This window comes from Stegodyphus dumicola, chromosome 10 (genome assembly GCF_044657685.1).
Source record: "Stegodyphus dumicola isolate Sdum_Otavi_A_Nest chromosome 10, ASM4465768v1".
Classification (NCBI taxonomy): Eukaryota; Metazoa; Arthropoda; class Arachnida; order Araneae; family Eresidae; genus Stegodyphus; species Stegodyphus dumicola.
This window is the reverse complement of record NC_140777.1, coordinates 174,995,829-175,018,783: the sequence shown is the minus strand read 5'-3', so window position 1 is coordinate 175,018,783 and position 22,955 is coordinate 174,995,829. Positions and strand designations below refer to the sequence as shown.

The following is a 22,955-nucleotide window of genomic DNA, read 5'->3' as shown; positions in this document are numbered from 1 at the left end:
GTGGGCCCCGAACACACTGATCCTGGAAGGCTAAGTGGAAATGTTTCTTACTCTGAATAATTTCTGACCGAATATTTTATACGTCAGCCATGTTTGTGAAAGTTTTCTGTCTTGTGTTACATACAAAGCGACATAAAACTACCTGTAAAAATTAATTAAAAAGTCGGGAAAGGACAAAAAGTAATTTTTTTTATTCGATAAATAAATATACACAAAGGTAACGTTTTGATACTGCAGAAACTGAAAAGAAGAAAGGGTGAATAATATTTTTATTTGTAGTTATTTACAGGAAATATTCCAGTTGTCAGATATAAATGCACAATTATTTGATAGTTCGGCAACTTTCTCTAATGGAAGCTTTTACAGTACCAGTCTTGCGAAAATTATTTTCTCTATTATCATCTCCATAAGCTAAATACCGCCCAACCGTGATAGTAGTTGGTGACTCTGACTGCCGTGTCGCAGGGTGCAGGTTCGAATACCGGAGAAGGCATAGATATTTATAAATGTATAGTGCCTTTGCGGCATGGGGACACTCTAATGGCGGGCCGAAAGTCCTCTCGTGTGGTTTGGTGGTAAGAATTTTAAAAATTACCTGCGTATACTGCATGTATACTGCAAATTGCATGTATACAGCATATTGCATATGTTTTGCATTATAATTATGTATCGTTAACTAAAAGCGCTCATTGAGTAAAAATTGTATTTGCACTTACATAAGTAGTATGTAGTAAGTGCTTTATATTTTATGGAATATTATATATTGTAAGTATGTCATTCTACGAGTATATAACGTAATGATTAGATTTTATGTATGAATAGGTATTTAACTGTATATGTTTTGTGTATTTTGCACTTATACGGCGAATTGCAAATATTTAGCAAAATTTTAATTATGTATTTTAATTGCATATTCTTAACCAGAAGTGCGTATTGCAACTGTACGTGCATGTATTGTATATGGTAGGTGTACGTACTGTATTCTAGTGAAACGTATTGAATATTGTATATTGTGTGCAAGTTATTCTATACACGCAAAAATTAGGTTTTGTGTATCAATAAATATTCAGTCGTATATGGTAGGCATATATTGCATGTGTGTATTTCACGTATACTGTGGAGCGTGTGTGTAATATATTATATTATATGTGTTTTTTTTTATTATAATTGTATATTGTTGACGAGAAGTGCGCATTAAACGAAAATAGCATTTGTACCAAATCATCCTAAAAATCTGAAAACTCAGTTACACTAAATTTCATAAGTAATTAAATGCAAAAATGATTTAATAATGAATGGAGGAGGCATGGGGGATTGTTGAGTCTAAGTATTGCAAACGTAGTAAAACAAATAATTGTAATAACCGTAGCGTCTTTGGATTAGAACTTATGGTATCATATTAACTAGTACTGGATTTACTATATCAGATTCAATTCTGATTGTAAATTGTTATCAATGAAAGCCTCACTTCCTTAATCCATCTTTGCCTTCAGTCTTTAAAAAAGTTATGTTTTAGTTCTCGTTTCATCAATAGATGGCGCCAGTAGCTCAACTCATGTTCAGCCATTCTTATCTTATCTAATCACTATATCTTATCTCGTTCGTTTGCGCTTTGGCAGCTGAGGCCGATGGTTCGGTAAAACCATAGTAAGTGTTTTATTTTTTATTGAGTACTGTACATTGTATAGGTATCAAATAGGTATTTAACTCTATATGTTACGTGTTGTATGCGTATATTGCGAATTGCAGGTACTTAGTACATTGTATGTGTTCTGCCTTTTAACTGCATATTGTTAACTAGAAGCTCGTATTGAAGGTACATTACAACGGTACGTGCGTATATAGTAGACGTACTGTACTCTTTTGAAGTTTATTGTATTTATTGTATACTGTATGCATTACATGCAGTGAAACACATAGCTTTTGGCAAAAATTTATTGGTATCATCCTAAAAATCTGAAAACTCAGTTACACTAAATTTCATAAGTAATTAAATGCAAAAATGATTTAATAATGACTGGAGGAGGCATGGGGGATTGTTGAGTCTAAGTATTGCAAACGTAGTAAAACAAATAATTGTAATAACCGTAGCGTCTATGGATTAGAACTTATGGTATCATATTAACTAGTACTGGATTTACTATATCAGATTCAATTCTGATTGTAAATTGTTATCAATGAAAGCCTCACCTCCTTAATCCATCTTTGCCTTCAGTCTTTAAAAAAGTTATGTTTTAGTTCTCGTTTCATCAATAGATGGCGCCAGTAGCTCAACTCATGTTCAGCCATTCTTATCTTATCTAATCACTATATCTTATCTCGTTCGTTTGCGCTTTGGCAGCTGAGGCCGATGGTTCGGTAAAACCATCGAAACTAGTCCTGTGAAAATTTGCAAATATAACGCTGATTTGTGTTGTTTGACATCTAAATTAACCTCACCTTCCTTTTACTTCGATTTAATTTAAAAGAGTTACAACTGCTAAAATGAATTAGTCGATGCATTGTATGCAAGATGTCTTAGTTTCTCTCTCTAACTGCGCAGCAAATGACCACTGATTAAGCATATTCATCTGTCGACTCTGCTCTCTTTGGCGGTGGAGGCTGTTGGATAATAGATTTTTCACAGAGCAAACATTATTCCGTTCGGTTTAGCCTTAGTCAAAAGCCTTCTCGGTGGCGTTACGGGGTACTGTTCTCTCAAAATTGGGGTATGAGCTAAAGTTGAGCTGTCACCTATATGGTGCTCAAGGCTCTTGCCAACGACAGGCGCGTTTGACCAGCACCTCCTAGGTGAGCTAAGTTCTAGGGGGGGTTGATTTGACTCCTTGCCACAGAATGTATGGAGATAAGAATGAACTTATTTTTTACCTCCATGACGGAATGTCGGGGACTTGTGCTGATCTCCATCAGACAAACAAGAGATTGGTAAAACGACTCAAGCTAAGAACGTGTCAACCACCTTAACTTCGTGAAATCTTCTACGTTCCTGGAACGAAATGCATACTATAGCTAACGAAGACGAAAAATTGTCAAATGGCACTTGACAGTGTTCTCTAACATATTTTACCTTAATGAATAAAGACCTCCTGTAAAACCTATATTCATTAAACTAAATATCTGCTTTAGTCTTGCTCTACTTATATTTTCTCCAATTGAAGGTTTTTGTAAAGAGTTGTAAAGTTTTATCTTTATTTGACTAGTTATCTTATTAGTTTGCCTTTATTCCCCCTTCCACTTTTGTCAGTTCCCTCCAGTATGCAAATTAGTTAATGTATTTAAACATAAAGTTTTTGAGTTCGAGAGAGAGCTATTACCTTGAGCTTTATAGCATCTATACCGACCGTCTTGTTACTATTTCTCCTGACATTTGAATTACTTGAATCTGCTTTAACTTTGTTAGTAGCTATTGCTTGCGAAAGTGTATAAGGTTTATAATAACTTTTGGTATATAAATAATTATTACTTTTGGATATATTCTTTCGTATTTCTTATGGTAACTCTGATGATCTGCTGCTCAACGAGGATAGTGGTTAGTGAATTTGACTGCGTACTGAAAGACCCGGGTTCGAATCCCGGAGAAGGCATGAATTTTAAAAATGTATAGCAGTTTATCTTTTAAAATTGCTGGTCACAAGTGTTATTCAATAATTTGTTTGTTAACACACCTGAAGTTTCTAAATGCTGTAATTTGCGATCTCTCGTAAAGCAGAGAATTATTCATACATTTTGGTGACAATGCAAGCAAAGACTCTTGTATATTTGCATGTTTGTTATCTATCTTTCAAGACACTCTTTTGTAGTAATGTTTTATATAACATGTTTTAATTCAACAAAATATTGATCACTTATACCTTGTTCTTATTTTATTACAAATATCTGATGTGGACTCCACATGTCTTCATTGTACGGTTAATTAAATTGTGCACATTTTTCGGTGCATTTAAATAAAACTTTTTTCCTCGAATTTCGTCAGAGATATAGTTCTCATTCAATCAATTCAGTTCTCACTTCGCAGCAAGGCAAAAATACGTAAAACATCTTCATTAAAAATTGTGCAATACAGGGAAACGTAAAATACCAAATAGAGTTAAAAAAAAGTTAAAGAAAAACAACTTTTGCAATTAAAATTAGTTTCTACTGAAAAACAAGGAAGGCAAAATTTTTCGGTGCACAAAATTGAAAGTAAACTTTTGGTCCCACTGGGCAAAAAGACATCAGAGTTCGGTGTACCAATTGACTTAATTCACTACTCTACTAAGAGTTTCAAATGTAAACTTATGGTCGCTTCGTTAGGCCTAGCCCCACATAAACTTCTAAATTGTTGATAATTCTACAACTACTGCATGCAGATTAATTAAAGGCATAAAACCCTTAACCGGAATATAAGAACAACATAGCTCAATCACTTTCAAAGCAAAAAATGCCCAATTTGCTACATATAAGAAGCAAAAGCTGAGCTCCCCAAGCCAAGTAACAGAGTGGGAATATATAAATATACGAGGGCTATCCAGAAAGTAGATTACGTTTTGGAATAAAAAAATAAACAAAGTATAGGAAACAAATTTTATTATATACAGATGAAAGCCACACTCAAATACTACTTTTCTACATAGTCACCATACAAATTAAGGCATTTATCGTAGCGATGTACGAGCTTGGAAATTCCTTCGTCGAAAAATTCGGCCGCCTGCGCCTTCAACCACTTCGTTACCTCTTCTTGCAGCTGTGCGTCGTCATCAAAACGCTGCATAGCCAGCCACTTCTTCATTGCTGGGAATAGGTGGAAGTCGCTCGGTGCCAGGTCGGGACTGTACGGCGGATGAGGAAACAACTCCCACTTAAAAGATTCAAGAACTTTACGAGTGACATTTGCCGTGTGGGGCCGGGCGTTGTCGTGAATCAACAAGATCTTAGAGCTCAACATTCCTCTGCGCTTGTTTTGAATTGCTCTTCTGAGTTTTTGGAGAGTTTGGCAATACCTTTGAGAGTTTATTGTAGTGCCTCTTTCCAGGAAGTCCACCAAAATTACACCTTTTCTGTCCCAAAAACAGTCGCCATCATCTTCCTTGCCGACATTGTTTGCATGCATTTCTTGGGTTTTTGGGGAGAACTTGTGTGCCCCCACTGCATTGATTGCAATTTCGTTTCACAGTTCACATGTTTCACCCATGTTTCGTCATCAGTAACGATGCGATCGAGTAAAGAGTCACCATCCTTATGGTAAGCGTCCAAAAAGTTCAACGCTGCAGCCATTCGCTGATTTTTGTGGTCCTCTGTCAAGATTTTTGGAATCCATCTTGCACAAAACTTGTGGTAACCAAGCTTTTCGCTGATGATTTCGTGCAACAAACTTCGCGAAATTTGTGGAAAACTCAAAGAAAGTTCCGTTATTGTGAAATTTCGATTTTCACGGACTTTAGCATCGACTTTTTCGAGAAGTTCGGCGGTCACTATGCTGGGTCTCCCACTTCGATCTTCGTCGTGAACATTGGTTCGGCCATTTTGAAATCTTATGACCCACTGACGCACTCCACCTTCAGTGATAATGTTGTCCCCATACACTTCACGAAGCTGCCGATAGATTTCTATCGGTTTACAGTTTTTTGCAGTCAGAAACCTTATTACTGAGCGCACCTCGCGGGATTTTCAATTAACGCAGACATTTCAAACCGTCACAGTATCTGAACGGAGCACAGCACGAACCTCTCACTAGCACGGCTAGATGCAGACTGAGCTGCGCAACGCTCTGACCCCAAGATGGCCGCGCTAGCCCCGCCCCTAGCGGACACAGACGGAAACGTAATCTACTTCCTGGATGGCCCTCGTATATTAAAACGAAAACGGGAGGGGCATAAGTACATATTAGAACAATCCCGTGTATCAAATTTCAACATTCTACGGTTACTTGTTGAGTTATGCGTGATACGTACTTACTAACGCACAGACATCATAAAAGAAAATAACTTGTGAATTCATTTTACGGTACGTTTTGGAAAAAAGAATCCTTTATTTAGTCAGTGAGTACAGATGTCATCCAAAAAAATCGTTCTAATATATTCGAAAGCGATAAAAATGAGTATTTTAGTTCAAATATAATACCCGAAATTTTTCGCAATGGCAATATTTCTTTTACTTCATACAAGGAAGTAAACATGTAACGAAAAATGTTGAATAAGCATCAGGAATGTATGAATTCATTTACAGAATAATTTATTATTTAATAATTATTACATTTCTGCCTTGTTTGCTTTTTCGGAATTATTTAAATTATCGACGTAAAGGAGTTATAAGTGTTTCTTGAGTTTTTCTGAAATTTTTAGGTCTAATCTTAATCTCAGTTGTGTCCATTGACTCTTTGTAGCCTTTCCACGTCTGCCAAACAACACCGTCTGCATAACTGTCATGTTTTCCCCTCAGATACAGGCCATTAAGGTTCGAGTCGTGGCAAGCGTTATACCACCACGCACCTTTAAACTCCTGAGCGCAGCTCTGATCCTTGTTATTGTCGTTTTTCTGGTCTTTTGTAGAAAATTTCTGGTTGTTGTGTTGCACAGTTATTGAGTCCCCTGAAAAATAAAAAATGCAGTAATGTCGTTTTAAATGAAGCTGATATCATATTTAATGTACAGGGTGATTCAAAATGGTTATAGCGATTATTTTATCGATAAGAATTACACAGAATGAAGAAGGAAGTTCAAAATTTTGTTTACATATTTTATAAATGTTGTGGCTCTCTTTGGTAACACGGACAATGTCTAAGAGGTAGTCCATTTCACGCCATACGTTCTGAAGCGTATGTGGAGTCACCAAGGCAAAAACGTTAGAAATGCCCATTTTAAGTTCCGGAATTGTTTTCGTCAAAGGAAGCATATACACAAAGTCTTATTATGGGGTTATGTGAAAGACTTTGGTTAGTAGATTTGTGTATGTGATTCCTTTGCCGAAAATAATTCCAGATAATTCATCAACTGCCCTGGTACCAAAACATTTCGAGCACGCAGTTCTGTTATTTGAAAATAATAAATGGTGTATAAGTAGTGGGCCGAGCAAGCATGGATATTAAATGAATTTTATTACTTTCTATAACTACAGCATTTTTAGGATAGAGTTATTTCTAAACTGAAAAAAATCTAAATTCCCTAAAATAGAAGTTCATATTTCGTATAGATAGTCTTAGTACAAACAGTGTCTGCGTTGAGTGGAACAAAATTGTTCTATCTGTCTTTCAGACTAGTCGAATATATTTCTTTGTATGCTTTTTTGTTAATAATCAAATAAGATTCGCAAAAAAATACCTGAATTTGCATCACTGGTACATTTAACTGAATGAAAATCATTTAGCTCGTGAATTACTGAAGTCGGTATATTTCTCAAAAAATTTAACATGTGGTCTCAATTGTTTTTGGTCCAAAATGAAAAGAAATTTGAAAAAAAAAAAAAAAAAAAAAAAAAAAAAAAAAATTAATTAGAAAAAGGTTGTAAACAGAAATTCCAAACATTTTGTTGAGCGCCATTTTCAAACCGTTCTGATATAAACAAAAACGCCGGTTAGCTCTAAAATTTACTTTCTATCAGAGCACAGGCACAGTTACAAAGAAAATATAGTACATGAAAACAGAACATAACCCAAAACGGAACAACTAACGTTTAGAATTAACGTTCGAGTCACGAAGACATAATATTGCAGATCCTATCTCATCGCAGGTGGAGGTCGACTGCTGTAAGTTGATTTAGCTGCCACAAGATCATGTTCAGTTTCATCCAGATAAGTTTGTTACAAAGTTTTAATATTTTTTTAATCGATTATTAATTGTACAACCAATTTATGCTTTATTCAGCACTTCAAAAGCAATTTCAATGCTGTATTTCAAAGCATACACACACACAATAAATAAATAAATATGCACTTCGTAATAGAAAATTGACTATTATTTGCAGAGGAACTCATTAAATGGCATATAGTTCATTTATGTGGTAAAATGCTAAAAGAGAAAAAGTACAGTTAATTATTTGGATGAAACAGAAGCATGTTAAAGGCATGTTACCTTCTTTAACTATGAATGATCGAATTGAAATGCAAGTCAGTTCTGCAAGTCGAAATGACTATCGTCTCACTAAATTAGTTTTAAAATGTGTATTAAGCAGTGTAAGTATTTTTAATAGAAATATAACAATTTGAGAAATTGAATAACCATTTAAAGAACTCACTGCTCATAGCGAACCACCTCTGAAAATGGCTAAAGCTTCTGAGAATATAAATAAACGTTGGTAATGATAATATAATGTAAATCTATAATAAGATGATCAATCCCTAATTTTAAAGAGACTATCATATACATATATATGTTACCGTGAAAGACCGAAATTGCAGAATGTCGACTTTCACCGGAGAATATCAACATTCACCAAATACCTTGGTGAAAGACCGAATATTTCACTACATTCTTGTATATTCGAAAACTCACCGGTGTATGTCAACAATCACAGATATGCTCTGGTGAAAGTCGAAAAGAGAGGTCATAAAGTGCCATAATAGTTTAAGTTGTTGCAATAAATAAGATTTGAATCACATAATTTGGTAAGGTTTTTTTTTACTGTTATTTTATTTTTCTTATTTAGAACGTAATGTATAATTAAGTTTCTAACTTCTATTATTTTTCTTTCTCATTTTGAATGTATTGTGTGTTTTAGGTTCTCATGTTCTTAAGTTTTTATTTCAAGTTTCAAGTGCGTTTATTCGCGACTGAATTACGGAGAAGAAAATATAATATTGTTATATGTTCAACATTCACCATTAGTATATGGTGAATGTCGACATTGACCGGTGTAAGTCAGAAATAAGAGTATTTGGAAAATATTTCGGACATACACCAAGAGACTATGTGAATGTCGACATTCTCCAGATTTCGGTGTTTCACCGTAACATATATATTAAGACAAAAGGTATTGTATTTATTACAGTTAAATCATTAATCATGTTTTTAAGCTGTTTGTGCTAAATTTTTCCTTTCCGTTTTGCGCAGCTGATGAAGTACAAATAATGAATGTTCAAGTTAATTCATTGGTGGTTCTAAGTTAATTCATTACTGATTACAAGTTAAGTGGCTCTAATTTAATTCATTTCTGTCTTCGCCGCTGTCGCAATCGGGAACGTTTTGTTCGAAGCTGACAGCTCAAAAAATGTATGTATGTGTTTTTTATTACCTAAAAAATATCTCAAATCTTACATTTAGTTATCTGTAAAACAAAACTTAAAAGCATAAAATCAGAAATAGTTAAATTTAGATTTAAAGTTATTGAGTCACGCTTTAGCATACGTTATGCTTCTTTGGCGTACTTCGGCTGACGTCTGTTAAGCCGAGCTCCGTTGCCAAGGCAACCAGTTTGTGCTACGTCACAAAATCTGGTTTAGGGCTCGTGGCATAGGGTTAAAAGTTTTCAACTTTACGCTGAGTTTGGGATAAGCGTCGACTAATCACAGCGAAGCTAAAACGAAGCGGCGTTCTGCAGAAGATTTCGCTGTTACAAAAGAAGCAGAGCGAACGCGGGAAATCAATCGAGCAGGAGAACAGCGCGGGAACGTTGTAGACACATCCACGCATGCGCAAATTTAGCTTTTCTCATTGGCCACGGCTTACACTCCGTTCTCGCAAGTGTGAACGGAATTCCTGTATTTTATGCCCTTATGACTACGCCTTTATGCCCTTTACGCCGTCGTCTGAACGCAGCCTTACTCACTACTGGCAATGTATCATGAGATTAGCGACTAAAGACACTATGGGAGAGGAGAAGGAAATTAACAAATTTTTCAAAATAAATATCTTCATCTTATTACCGAACCTTTAGGTTTCTCAGAAACAACAATCTGCATGAAGACCTGAAGACTGATAAAGCTAACGAAAAGACTCAGCAAGCTAAACGAAAATTTCTACCTTAATGACGAAACAAATTACGTTGCAAATTTTAATGAAATCTTAAACTATGAACCCTACGCAGCACATCTGTTCAACATGTTAGATCTATACACGTAAATGTTTGTTTACATCGTCATATCTCCTGCACAAGTTTTAAATGGAGGAACATTTTCTTCTTCATGTTAAGTGTCTTCTTCATTTTGAGTGATGAGATAGCACTCGGTACTACGCTCTTATCAATGGTTTGAACTCATCTGACAGCATATTTATATTTTTCATCCTTACCCTTATAAAAGGTTACTTTTGCATCATCCAGGTTTTGTTCTGCATCATTCATCAATAATTATATTTTTATCTGCATCTGTGTCTCTACAATTAATTTTTAGAGATTCGAAATGTGTAAAGTTCTGACTCAAAACACGAACTCGAGTCCTCGTATTGGTTCAGATCTCTGAGCTTTGCTCTCTCGTCCTATGGATACACAAAGAAACTACATGTATGCAAGTGTACAGTACCGGTATATCAGTTAGTAGTATAGTTCAAATGGCGTTCGCATGCATTCTTGTAAACTTGTTTCGTTTAGCTTGCTGAGATCTCTGAGCTTTGCTCTCTCGTCCTATGGATACACAAAGAAACTACATGTATGCAAGTGTACAGTACCGGTATATCAGTTAGTAGTATAGTTCAAATGGCGTTCGCATGCATTCTTGTAAACTTGTTAAATATAAAAGCTATTACGCTGTGAAGATGACTTCTGATTATTTTACAAAGCAAATTACTTCTGTTCCTTTATAACGCACGTGCATCACGTCCGAGTCATGTCTATGCTGAGGCACACCACTCTAATATATGATCATGTGCGTAATTGTATTTAGAAGTAAGTACCTTAGTTTATTTTCTCATTTTGCAACACTGTTTAATTTGTTTCGTACTGTGAAGTGGATAGAGTAATTTCCAGTAATGTCGATTCTAATTGAAACAGAATATCAAAAAAAAAAAAAAAAAAAAAATGAAATACATTTATATAAAGAGGAACTTTTATGGTAACAGTAAATATGGTATAAGATATCAAAAAAATGAATGTGAAATAACGCTAAAATAATTGATTTTTTTCCACGTTATACAAACTTACAGCATTAATTTAAAGCAATTCAAAAACATAAACACCAGTGAAAAAAGTCAACAAAGTCTGTTTCTACAAATTCTTTTTAAGTCCCCAGTAAATAAATTCCTGTAATTGAATAACAAATCAATAATTCTTCATCCAAACAGGGCCAAATATTTTTTCCTTTGACCTACGAATGTTTGAAGCTTTATTTTTTTGCACATAGAAAGAAATTTCTGTTAAATTTCTCTTCGTTGACACAGAGGGCACATTCCTGACTATGCATAGCTAAGTCTGTATTCATCTTCAAAAGACAAAAGTTACTACGCTAAAAAAAGATGTACTGCGCATGGGTGAAGCATAAGCTTCGCTAAGGCGGAGATACTGCAGTATTGGCAAAAATGTACGGTAGATGGTTGTAGGTAGGTGTCATTAGATATATTTTTTAATAAGCAGTAACTCTTTTTTGGAGGCGAGAAAGAAAATTTATAATATAAGGTTTCTGCAATTTTTTTCAATTCCTGCATACGATCGCTTTCGGTACTTTAAATTATTATTATTTGCTTACAGTAAAGGCTCCAGCTGCCCTGTACGGCATAGTTTATATAATGGCCCATTATAATTTGTATAATGGGTTTAATGATAAAAATCCACAATTTTGGGATATTTCTACCGGAGACTGATATCGACTGGAATAGCAGGTTAATAGACTTGGAGAAGTTTCACTACATTTTATTTAAGCACATTCAAGTTGAAAAATGAAAAAAGGTCTCAAACCTGCGTCTCCACTGTAATCTGCGATATGAAGGGTGTACTTGTGGTCTTCATCATCAATCCAGAAAGTATCATACAGAGCATAGCGTTTGCTTCCCTCTACATCCGTTAAGTCAAATCGAATAGAATACAATCCTTGGTTAGTCAAAGCAAAAATGTTGTCGTTACCTAAAAATATATCATTAGAAATTAGATTTAATTTATTTCAGAAGGCGTTAGTATTTCTTTTCTCCACTATACATAAAAATAATCTCTCTTTCTTTTGATATTCTAAGCTTTAGTTTAATTAGCTATTTTTATTATTTTAGTGTCGTTTCTCTAGTTTTATCAATCCTTTCCAAAAAGTACACATTAATTGCTTATTTAACCCTTTGAGGGGCGGTATATAAAACAATTTTAACTGTGGTAAAATTTTGCATGAACTATAACTTATGGACCCTAAGGACACAAAAATTGAGACTTAAAAAAATCTAGAGCGAAATCCCGAATTTTGAGAGCCGGTATATATTTTATACCGGCGCCCCTCTAGGACATTTTTTTCCAGGTAGCTGCCAACTGTTAATCTTTGTTTTTAAAATTAATTTTGGGTACTTTTGATGTGCGTCTGTAGTGGTGAGTGCTTGAATACAGTTATGTAAGTCTAAAGACAATTTTTTAAAAAAAATTTTGGCAGAAATTTAGAATTTCAAAAATAAAATTTACGTTTTTTATGCACTTTGATGACGCAACCCAGCTGAACATACTTATGTAAAATATGGGTAAAATGCTTTTCAACTTGATTTAAATTCAATATTATTTTATAAAAAAATTTAGCAAATATAACACTGCAGTGTAAATCGTATCATGCTGTAACTGAACTAGTATAATATTACAAGCAGATGTAACTCAGCCGAAAATTAAAAAAATTGAAAAATGAAGCACTACGGCCGACTCAGCTGAGAAAGTATGTTGCATTTTTGAAGTTGTATTTTATACTTTAGATAATATGTGAAAAAACAACCATGCTTCATACTATGATACGAAGAATCGCCCCCCCCCCCCTCGACGCACACACACTTAAGATCATCAAGGACCGTAAGGGTCCCTTTTTTATTTTTTGTAAATATAGGTTGTAATGTATCTTTTTGTTCAGGAAGAAACGCCGTTAAACAATTTTATTATTTGATACACCTCAAAGGTCTTATTCTGATTTTCAACCCCTTTGGCTTCATAGGGACTCCTTTTCAACTTTTGGATAAATTTTAGTTTGCATCTAAAAACGGGCCTTAGAAATATTTTTCCTTCTTTCACCAACTGTCAAAATTTATTTCAGAAACAACCTATTTGTATCAACCAGAGCGCAGATTTCTCTCGTGTTCTCTAGTCTTTCATCTGAAATTAACAAAGAATTTCCCTAGAGAATAAAAGCATGCTTTCAAACCAGCAGTTTTTGTGATTACGCTATGAGATAGACCTTAAGTACATTTCCATTTTAAGTGAGCTTTCCCTTTGTGAGGTGTGATAAGATCACACAAAGGAAAAAGGCGCGACTCCCGAATGACAAATTAGTTGTCAATCACCTCTTTCATTTTCCTTGCATTCTAGAATTTTGGAAATCCCGAAGCAACGGGTGTCTTTTGGGGGCTAACGTGCCACATTTAACCCCCACAATTGTGTAAAGTTTTGACCCCAGATGGCAATTTTGAAATCGATGAGTCTTTCTCTTGGGAAAGAGGTAAGTGCTGAAATAAAAATTTTAGCTAAACACAGACGAATGAAACTCGAGCTGAGTACACAAAGAATAAATAAAACTAATATACTTGTATTCAGTCCTAGCGCAGGGTCGATAAACTCCCCCATTCCTCCATGAACATAATATTGAATCCTAAACAACTTATAAATTAATCATGAAAAATTATTATATCATAAACTGTTATAATAATAAAGAAATTCTGTCATGTCACAGAGTATAAAAGGAGAAGACTGGTGCTGCCATCTATTGGCGTGGTACCCTCAGTGTGGGCGCCGGCATATATTATATACCGGTATATATTATATACCGGTTTTTAAAATCGTATAAATAATCTTCTGTTAATTATCATTTCTGACAAAAAATGAAGTAAATATATAAGATTCAGCATGTGTACGTCATATATTTGCAGATTTTGAATTTTTTCTATCCCTCCAATAGAATTTATCAATCTTCCAACATGATACCTTGCAAAGAGGTATATTAATTTCATAACTGCAAAATATTGAGCATTCATAAGGTGATGCTACCATTTAGAATTGAAAGGAAACACTATACACTTAAGATTATAGCTTTTGGTGTAGAAAAATTAGCATTTTTTCGGAGGTTAAAAAATTAACAAACAACCGGTATATAATTTGTTAACATACCGGTGCCCTTCAAAGAGTTAAGTAAAAGAAGAAAAAGTGAAAGAAGCGATTTATGGACACGGCCACTATGTGGTTGATTATAATTATTCTTGGCCATCCTAGATGGTAGAGTGATTAGCGGATGTGGATTGCTAAGTACGAAACTAAGGACATGCATTCGATTCCCGTATAAGGTTTGGCTACGTATAAATAATTTCCCACCTAGTTTTCGATAATATAACATTAGGCAGTTACTATAGTACACCCTGGACATTGATCTCATTGATGAGATGGCTAAATGACGGAGGGATTCGTCTATATCCAACAAATGCATAAGAAGCAAGTATCTAGCCATGAAATAAAAAAGAAAATCTGAAAGGTTTCAGATTTTAAATTATATCCAAAAGGGTGGTTTTTTTTTTACATTTTTGTGTTACCTTTATTTATTAAATATCATGTTCTTCGTACTTAAACCGTAAAATTCACTTCAAGAACAATATCGCAAAATAATTTTAAATTGAGCGTATCTTTAGAATTTCCGATACACAGTCACACGCACTGGAGATAAAAATGTTTTTTCACTGCTCGTTTTGAAATCCTTCAGTTTGTTAATCAAAAATTCCTTTAAGGTTATACAAAATATAAAATTGATTATAAAACAAATTCCAAATTTCAAATTTAGGCTTCCAGATGCCCATATTCCCAGTAGGATTACGTCATTCAAAATTGGATGGCTCTAGGTACCGTTGTTTTATCAAAGCGAGAAACATACATACATACATTTATGCAGATTCTTCATTATTTAATTTCTTCAAATATAATACAGGTCGATAATATTTGGGGGCAACAATTTGAGAAGTGAACTGACATTCAGAATGATTCGACGCAAAATCGCAAAACGAAAAAAAAAAAAAATGTCCTTGAGGGAGAAAGTCCCTTTGGACTAAATAACCGAAAGTTTTCAGATTTTATATTACGCCCAGAGGGGCGTTTAATCATTTACATACACATACACGTTTCGAGATAATTTGGGTTAATGCTCTTTTGGAATAAAATTATTTAAAAATAGCTTGGCTTTAGAATTTCGGAAAGACAGTCTCACGCGCTGGAGATAAAAATATTTTATTCCGTACAGTGTTGCCAATGCTCGCTCTGAAACCGTTGAGTTTGTTAATCAAAAACTCGGTGAAGTTTTACAGAACGTGAAATAGATACTAAAATAAATTCGAAATTCAAAATTTGCACTCCCACGTATTCATATTCGGATGAAGGACTACGTTATTCAAAATTTGAGGGTTTAAGGTACCTTTGTTTTTTCACGACGCAAGAAACATGCATACATTCACGCTAATTCTTCATGATTTAATGTCTTCAAATATAATGCAGAGCAATGATATTTGGTGTCAACAATTTGAAAAAGGTATAAGGTATTTCTTTCACTTTCCTAGCGTGCTTTCGTGGTGTAGTGGTTCTGCACGCTGGGCTGGTATTCCAGAGGTTTGTGGTTCGATTCCCGGCGAAGACGATTGCTCATTTTTCATCTTGCCTATTTCCAAAAACTACCTAATGTCTCTACAGTGGCGCCCGAACTAAAAGGGTGCTGGATGAGGATTCTCCACAGCCAGGATTTGGTGATTGGGTCTCCTAAAAACCCCAGCCGCCCTTTAAAAAGGGGAGTATATAAGGTATTTCTCATACTTTTCCTAGCGTGCCTTCGTGGTTTAGTGGTTCTGCACGCTGGTCCGGTATTCCAGAGGTCCGTGGTTCGATTCCCGGCGAAGGTGATTGCTCATTTTTCATCTTGCCTGCTTCCAAAAAATACCTAATGTCTCTACAAATGATACTCCGTTTATTGTGATTCAACGCAAAATGTCGTCTGGAGACCGATATCCCATTCGGGACTAATGTCCTTTCTGGTCTAAAAATTGTTGTCTACAAATAGGAAAGATATCAAATTGTCATTTAAATTGACAGAAATGTTTCTTGTTGTACTGTAAAACTTAAGTGTTTCATGTAATCTCTACATATAATAAAAGAAAGAGTCTGTGTGTCTTTCGTTCGTGCTTCGCGTAAACTAATAGACCCAGGGCTAAGAAATTTGGTACATAGGTGCATCTAGACAGTGCACCTCGAAGCGATTTTTTCAAAATTCGAATCAGATTTTTTTTAATTTTACCTTTTCGATTTTATCGCATCACTTTGAATAGTTTCATTCTTTTAGAAATATGGTATTGGCAACAGTTTTTCATTAAATTGTATACTGGACGGCTGGATGTTGAAAATACGCACTGTTGCCACTTGGAAAAATGAGGGCGATCATTCTGTGCCAGTTTTTAAATTTAATGTTTCTCTTGGATACTGGACGTTTGTTGAGAGAAGGCAACGGGAAGGTTGTTAATTTATTTATTAGGATAATTAATATTTGTATTAAGGGATATTGCTTATTTCATTGTAATTTTGTTATATATATAATACTATTTTAAATTTGTGGGTTTTTTTTTTTTTTTTTTTTTTTTTTTTTTATGAAATTGCTCTGCAGAGTAAAATTCTGTGCAGTTTTTAAATTTAACGTTTGGTGTTCCTTTCAGGCATTTTTCCCGTACATTTAAAAGCCAAACGAAAGCCTGGCTGCGTAGTTGCTAGTGTAAAATATTTCCTGTTATTTCCTTTTACACCTACTTAACGTAGAAATTGAGGCTCAACATTATCTTGCACTGTTATATGAGAATTAATCTAATTACATTCTTCGTACTTTGCTAGTTTATGCTTTAATTCTGCACATCACTTTATCATTGTTCAATAAGCAATTTATGCTAAAAAGTTCTTTTATGTTAATGAAAATAAAAGCTTTAAAAAGAAGATCTCAGATCGTCCGAAACTTACCTAACCAAAAATCTCTTTCAATATCACCAAATCCATTTTTATAACTTTGCCAGTCCTTATAAAAGTAGTCGTTGGGTCTCAAAAAATTCCCTCTTCTTTGTATGACCTAAAAAAAAATTTATTGAAATATGTATGAGTATGTGGTTTTGATTCTAGATATCTAACTGTTTGAAAATTAAGAATTGTAGTTATTTTCGCTAACGAAAATCACTTGAGGAATGTAGTCGCTTAGTCGATATGATGATGATGACAGGGAAACCGCCTGTTTTAACCTTGACCTCTGATATTTTTATATTAAGACGTAAAGTAAAAATTAACTTTTTTAATTCATTTTATGGATAAAATAATTATTCTTAATTACAAACGTATTTTAGAGAGAGATAGCCATAATTCAAGGGAAAGGTCCTAATATTACAGGCGAACACATTGCGGCAAAAACATCGCGGAGAAAACAACGCAAGGCGATAACGTCATCGTAGAAAACATTGTAAAAGAAAACAAAGTAAAGAGAAAACATCGCATTTCTAAAACATTGTCATAGAAAACAAAGCTATCCAGAAACTTCGCACATCATCGTATGACGATAATATCGCATGCATTGCCTTTTAGGCTTTGAAATTTGCAAATGCATATTTGCGTAATGATTTGTGAGTGGAAAAAGAAATGAGAATTATTTTTTATATATTTTCGAATTAATTCTTCATAATTTTCTTATTAAAGTTTAATGATAAACTGACAAATAAAGTAAGTGCTAAAGATAAATCAGAATAGTTTCTTATTTAACGCTGTATTTAAGCACATGTTTATGTAGTATTATGTAGAATACTGTGGGTAAAAAAAGTATTTGCACACCTACATTTATGTTTTCAATTCATAAAAAGAAGCATTAAGAAATAAAAAATGGGTATTGCGAAATCAGAATAAGTTTAATCAACCAAACAAACAGAAAAATTACAATAATATAAATAACAATGCTTTTTTTGTAACAAAATTAAAATATCTCGTATCAAAAAAGTATTTGCACACCTGCATGAATACAAAAGAAATAAAATATATAAGCAAATTTCAAATAACTAATATTTAGTATGCATTCCTTTAGCATCTATTACTGCTTGTAATCTTGCTGGCATTGATTTAATTAAATTTTTGTAACAGTGGGGTCAGTATTCGACCACTCTTCAATAAGGGCTTGTTTAAGGGCAGATTTGCTTGAAATCTTCCTTTTTCTTATTTTTAAATCCAAAGAATTCCACAAATTGTCCAAACGATTTAAGTCTGGTGATTGTGGTGCAGTGGCAAGTTTTCTGGGTACATTATAAAGCAACCACATACGTGTTATACCGGCAGTGTGCTTGAGATCATTGTCTTGCTGAAAATAGTACGAATTACTGATACCCAATTTTATTGCACTTTGGGGCAAGTTATGGCGCAACACATCAATATAGGTTCGAGCTGTTATATTCCCATCAATGAAACACAAATTACCAACTCTTTTGCTAGCCATGCACCCCCAAATCATAACAGAACCTCCTCCATGTTTAACTGTAGGTAACACATTTTTGGTATGATAAGCAGTACAAGGTATTCTCCAAACTAATTTCCTGCCATTTGATTTAAAGATACTGAACTTACTCTCGTCGGAGAATATGACATTTTTTCAGAAATCAATTGGCTTATTGATATATTCCTTAGCGAATTCAAGTCTGTTCAGTCTATTTCGTTCACTTATGAGAGGTTATTTCCTTGGAGATCTCCCATAAATGTGTGCATCATGCAGGACATTTCGAACACTTTGGGCACAGATTTGAACTCCAGATGTTGAAGCGACATAATTCGCTAAAGTAATTGCACTAAAAAATGGATTTTTTGATGCTTCTCTTATGATTTTTCGCTTCTTCATTCGCAGTGAAAGTTTCTTTGGGCGTCCAGAGCGCAAGTTATTTGATGTAGATCCTCTTTCTTTATGACGTTTTATAACATACCGAACAGTAGAGAAGCAAGCATTTACATTTTTACCTATTTCTCGATAACTTAGGCCATTTTCACTTAGAGAAAAAAATTTTTCTCGTAACGAAATCGGCAATTCAGATTTCTTAGGTGCCATTACAATTTGAAATCGACAATCAACTGATAACGTTTCGACAACACCTCTTTTTATAGTCGTCTTACGTATGTTATATACTGTGGGATGACTGTCAAATAATAGCATAAAAATGCAAATTTGCTAAAGATGAGTTGAGTGTGCAAATACTTTTTTGACATAAGCTATTTTAATATTGTTGCAAAAAAATTTTTTTATTAATATTATTGTATTTTTTGTAATTAATTTAAATGAATAAGCTTATTCTATTTTTTAAATGCCAATTTTTGTATTTCTTAATGCATTTTCTTATAAATTGTAAACAAAAATGTATGTGTGCAAATACTTTTTTTACCCACTGTATATACACTGGACAAAAAAGAAAAATGGGACAAATTTATATCTCCTGTCCTACTGGGCCGATTGATGAAATTCAACTTGCGTTTTTCATGTCTCGAAAGCGCGACTTAGGATATATATTAGATTTATATATAGCATTGTTCTAACATATGTATTTTGACACGAAATCGGACTTTTCTGAAATGACATACTATATTTTTCTATGTAGTTCGTTTCTACAACTAAAATTATGCCAGATTGCCAAGTTTTGTAAAAATCGCACGTGTATGTAGTTTTTGAAAAATTACCTCCTCATTTTTAACTGAATTTGATATATATTTATTAGTATCTCTTTTTTTATTAAACTTACTTGATCCCTTCTTCCAGAATTCGAAATTTAGGTTCATTCCAAATAAAATTCGCCCATGTTTCAGAATTTATTTTCAAAATTTGTATTTTTAAATAATTTCTATAAGTGATTTCTATCAAGTGAATTTCGCCAAACTGAAAAAAATTCGCCAAGATAAATTGTTAAATTTCTCGCCAAAAATTTCAAAATTTAATATCTAGGCATAATTTGAGTCGTAGAATCGAAATATGGAAAAAATTGATATTTTATTTCAGAAAAGGTCCGATTTTGTGTCAAAATACCTATATTAGAATAATGTTATATATAAGTCACGCTTTTGAGACATGAAAAACGCAAGTTGAATTTCGCCAATCGGACCAGTAGAACGAGAGATACAAAACTATCCCATATTTATTTATTTATTTATTTCAAAAATAGAATTTAGCTTACTTGGAATATGTTATGGCATCTTGAATATGTGTGGAATGGATTGTATTGTACATATCAAAATGAAATTATGTTACGAAATTGAGAGAAATTTAAATTTTGTATGAAGATGTGGAAATAGCAAACAAACTTCCAGAAGAAAGAAGAATCAACATTAGTAAACAATAAATAAAAAATTTGAAAAAAAATGGAGTATTATAGTCCCAAGCAAATATAACAAATATAATTATAAATATGTTACCAAATAGCTTCAGTAAGGATAAAGCTGAGAAACAACGGAACAATTTACGACTTCATTTGTTTTGCGAATTTTTTGCTGTAACTTTATAATATATTTGTGTGAGTTATGCTCCAACCTCTTTCGTGTCGTTTTTACTTCTTTGTGCGAAGTAAAGAAAGTATCGTATTTTGACATCAGTATCGTATTGTATTTGAACGATGTTTATGTATATCTTTTATACTGTACGTACGTACAGAATAAAAGACTATTTTTTAAAAAACCGATTGTAAAATAGACTTAAAATGGAATTAGAAGAGATATTTTTCCGTGACGTTTATACGTACGTATGTATTTCTCATAACTCAAAAGCGATTAGCCGTAGAAATTTGAAATTTTGTATATGGCACTGTTATAACATCTAGTTGTGCACCACCCTTTTGTTGCAGTCGGCAGCACCAAATATATATATTTCTTATATGTTAGTAAATTGCTCATTTTCTGCTTTAAAGTGACTGAATTATGTTGTTCTTATGTCCTGGTTAAGGTTTTTATGTCTTTCGTTATTCTGCATGCAATAGTTGCAGAATTATCAATAGTATAAAAATGGTGAATAGGCCTAACGCTGAAGCTGTTTGTTTATATTTGAAACTCGTAGTAGCAGGATGAGTTAAATCAGTTGGTGCACCACTTTCAGTGACTTTTTGGCCGGTGGGATTAGAAGTTAACTTTAAATGTTTGAGAACCGAATTTTTTTTTTCTCGACTTGCTTGTTTTCCCGTGGGAACACTAGTTTGAATTGCCAAGTTTTTTTTTCTTTAACAATTTTTAACTGTATTTGGTGTTTTAGGTTTTTATGTATTTTGCTATTTTTAATTTTATGTAGCTTTGCCATGCCGCGAGATAAGAAGCGAATTGTTTGAATTAGAAATTTATCTCTAATGAAATTCTAGGAGATAAGTTTAAATGAAGTGCAGAAAAAATTGTGTATAATTTAATAGGCCGTACAAACAAATCATGTGGCGTCCACATTAAGATTATTTACTAAAGATGATGCCGTCCACAGATGAAACTTTTTTTCCTTTCTGTAATGCTTTTGTGCCCTTCAAATATTCTATACCAATGTTATTTGTTTCAAACTTTGTTTCTAAGGCTGCAAAATTCCCGGCCGGCTGTAAGCATAGGCAATATAGGCAGTCGCCTTGGGTACCGATTTTCAGAGGAAGCCATGTTAATTTTTCTCAGAAGCAACAGTTAAAAAAAGGTATATTTCATATTGAGTTGCTATTATGTTTAATTTACACCGGGTGCAAAATATACTGAGCTAGAGCTCCGAAAATATAGGATTTGGGTATAACTAAAATGTACATTCTTTAAAGTTTTTTGAACGCCTGTTCCTTTTATTTTGTTGATCTTATGTATAATATTTATTTGCAGTGTAATACAGAGCAGTCGTTTGACGGATAAAGTAGTTTGGAGTTTTATTATCTGTTTTGAAACATGGGAATCAAACTGAAAGATTAAACTTACGACCCATCCTCCACCATCAGTTGTCATATCGCAGTAAACTTCAAGCGATTTATCTTCAATCACTCTACTTCTAAGACAGATAGTGTACACACCGCTTCTCTTAAAACCAGCTCGGAAAAGCTCTGCGCAGTCCACATATCTTGAAGAATTGCCACCTATTTCCTGACCTAACGTAGTAAACATGCAACAACATCATAATACTATTCAAAAAATAATGATTGAAAAAACTGAAAGGTTTCAGATTTTAAATTACATCCAAAATGGCGTTTTTTTAACATTTTGTGTGTTACCTTTATTTATCATGTTCTTCGCACTTAAACCATAAAATTCAATTCAACAGCAATATCGCAAAATAATTTTAAAATGAGCCTATCTTTAGAATTTCCGATACACACCCTCGCACGCTGGAGATAAAAATGTTTTTTTCTGCGCAGCGTTGCCATTGCTCGTTTTGAAATCCTTGACTCTGTTAATAAAAAAATCGTCAAAGTTTTGCAAAATATGTAATCGATAATAAAATTTTAAATTTAGGCTTCCAGATGTCCCTATTCGCAGTAGGATTACGTCATTCAAAATTGAATGGCTCTAGGTACCGTTGTTTTATCGCAATGTGAGAAACATACATACATTTATGCATATTCTTCATTATTTAATTTCTTTAAATATAATACATGGTGATAATATTTGACGGGAACAATTTGAAAAGTGAAAAACGCTTGTAGTGAATCAACGCAAAAGAAAATTAATGGTGCTTCTGTGCAAATTGTCCCCTTGGATTAAAAATGTTTAAAATTTTATATCAATATTAACGTTTTTCTTTGTAGGATGTGCATTTCTTTTTATATGACACATTCAAAGGTGTATATAATAAATGTTTTTTTTAATCTCCCGTAAAACTCTTTTTTTTCGTTTGATTCATACCATTACGTAGACGAGTTTATCTTCCAATAAAACCCATT

The 22,955-nt window shown here is 33.6% G+C and overlaps 1 protein-coding gene across 1 annotated transcript in view; it reads right to left on the bottom strand.

Annotated features, from left to right (window-relative positions):
• Positions 1-6,193: 6,193 nt before the first annotated feature.
• LOC118179288 (techylectin-like protein) overlaps positions 6,194-22,955 on the bottom strand; it is a 34,872-nt gene continuing 18,110 nt past the window's right edge. Inside the window, exons 3-6 of the mRNA XM_035348471.2 lie at positions 21,997-22,163; positions 17,035-17,140; positions 11,797-11,961; positions 6,194-6,566 (exon numbers count right to left, since the gene is read on the bottom strand). Coding sequence (XP_035204362.1) covers positions 6,268-6,566; positions 11,797-11,961; positions 17,035-17,140; positions 21,997-22,163 — 737 coding nt within the window. The 3' untranslated portion in view covers positions 6,194-6,267. The remainder of the gene's footprint in view (positions 6,567-11,796; positions 11,962-17,034; positions 17,141-21,996; positions 22,164-22,955) is intronic.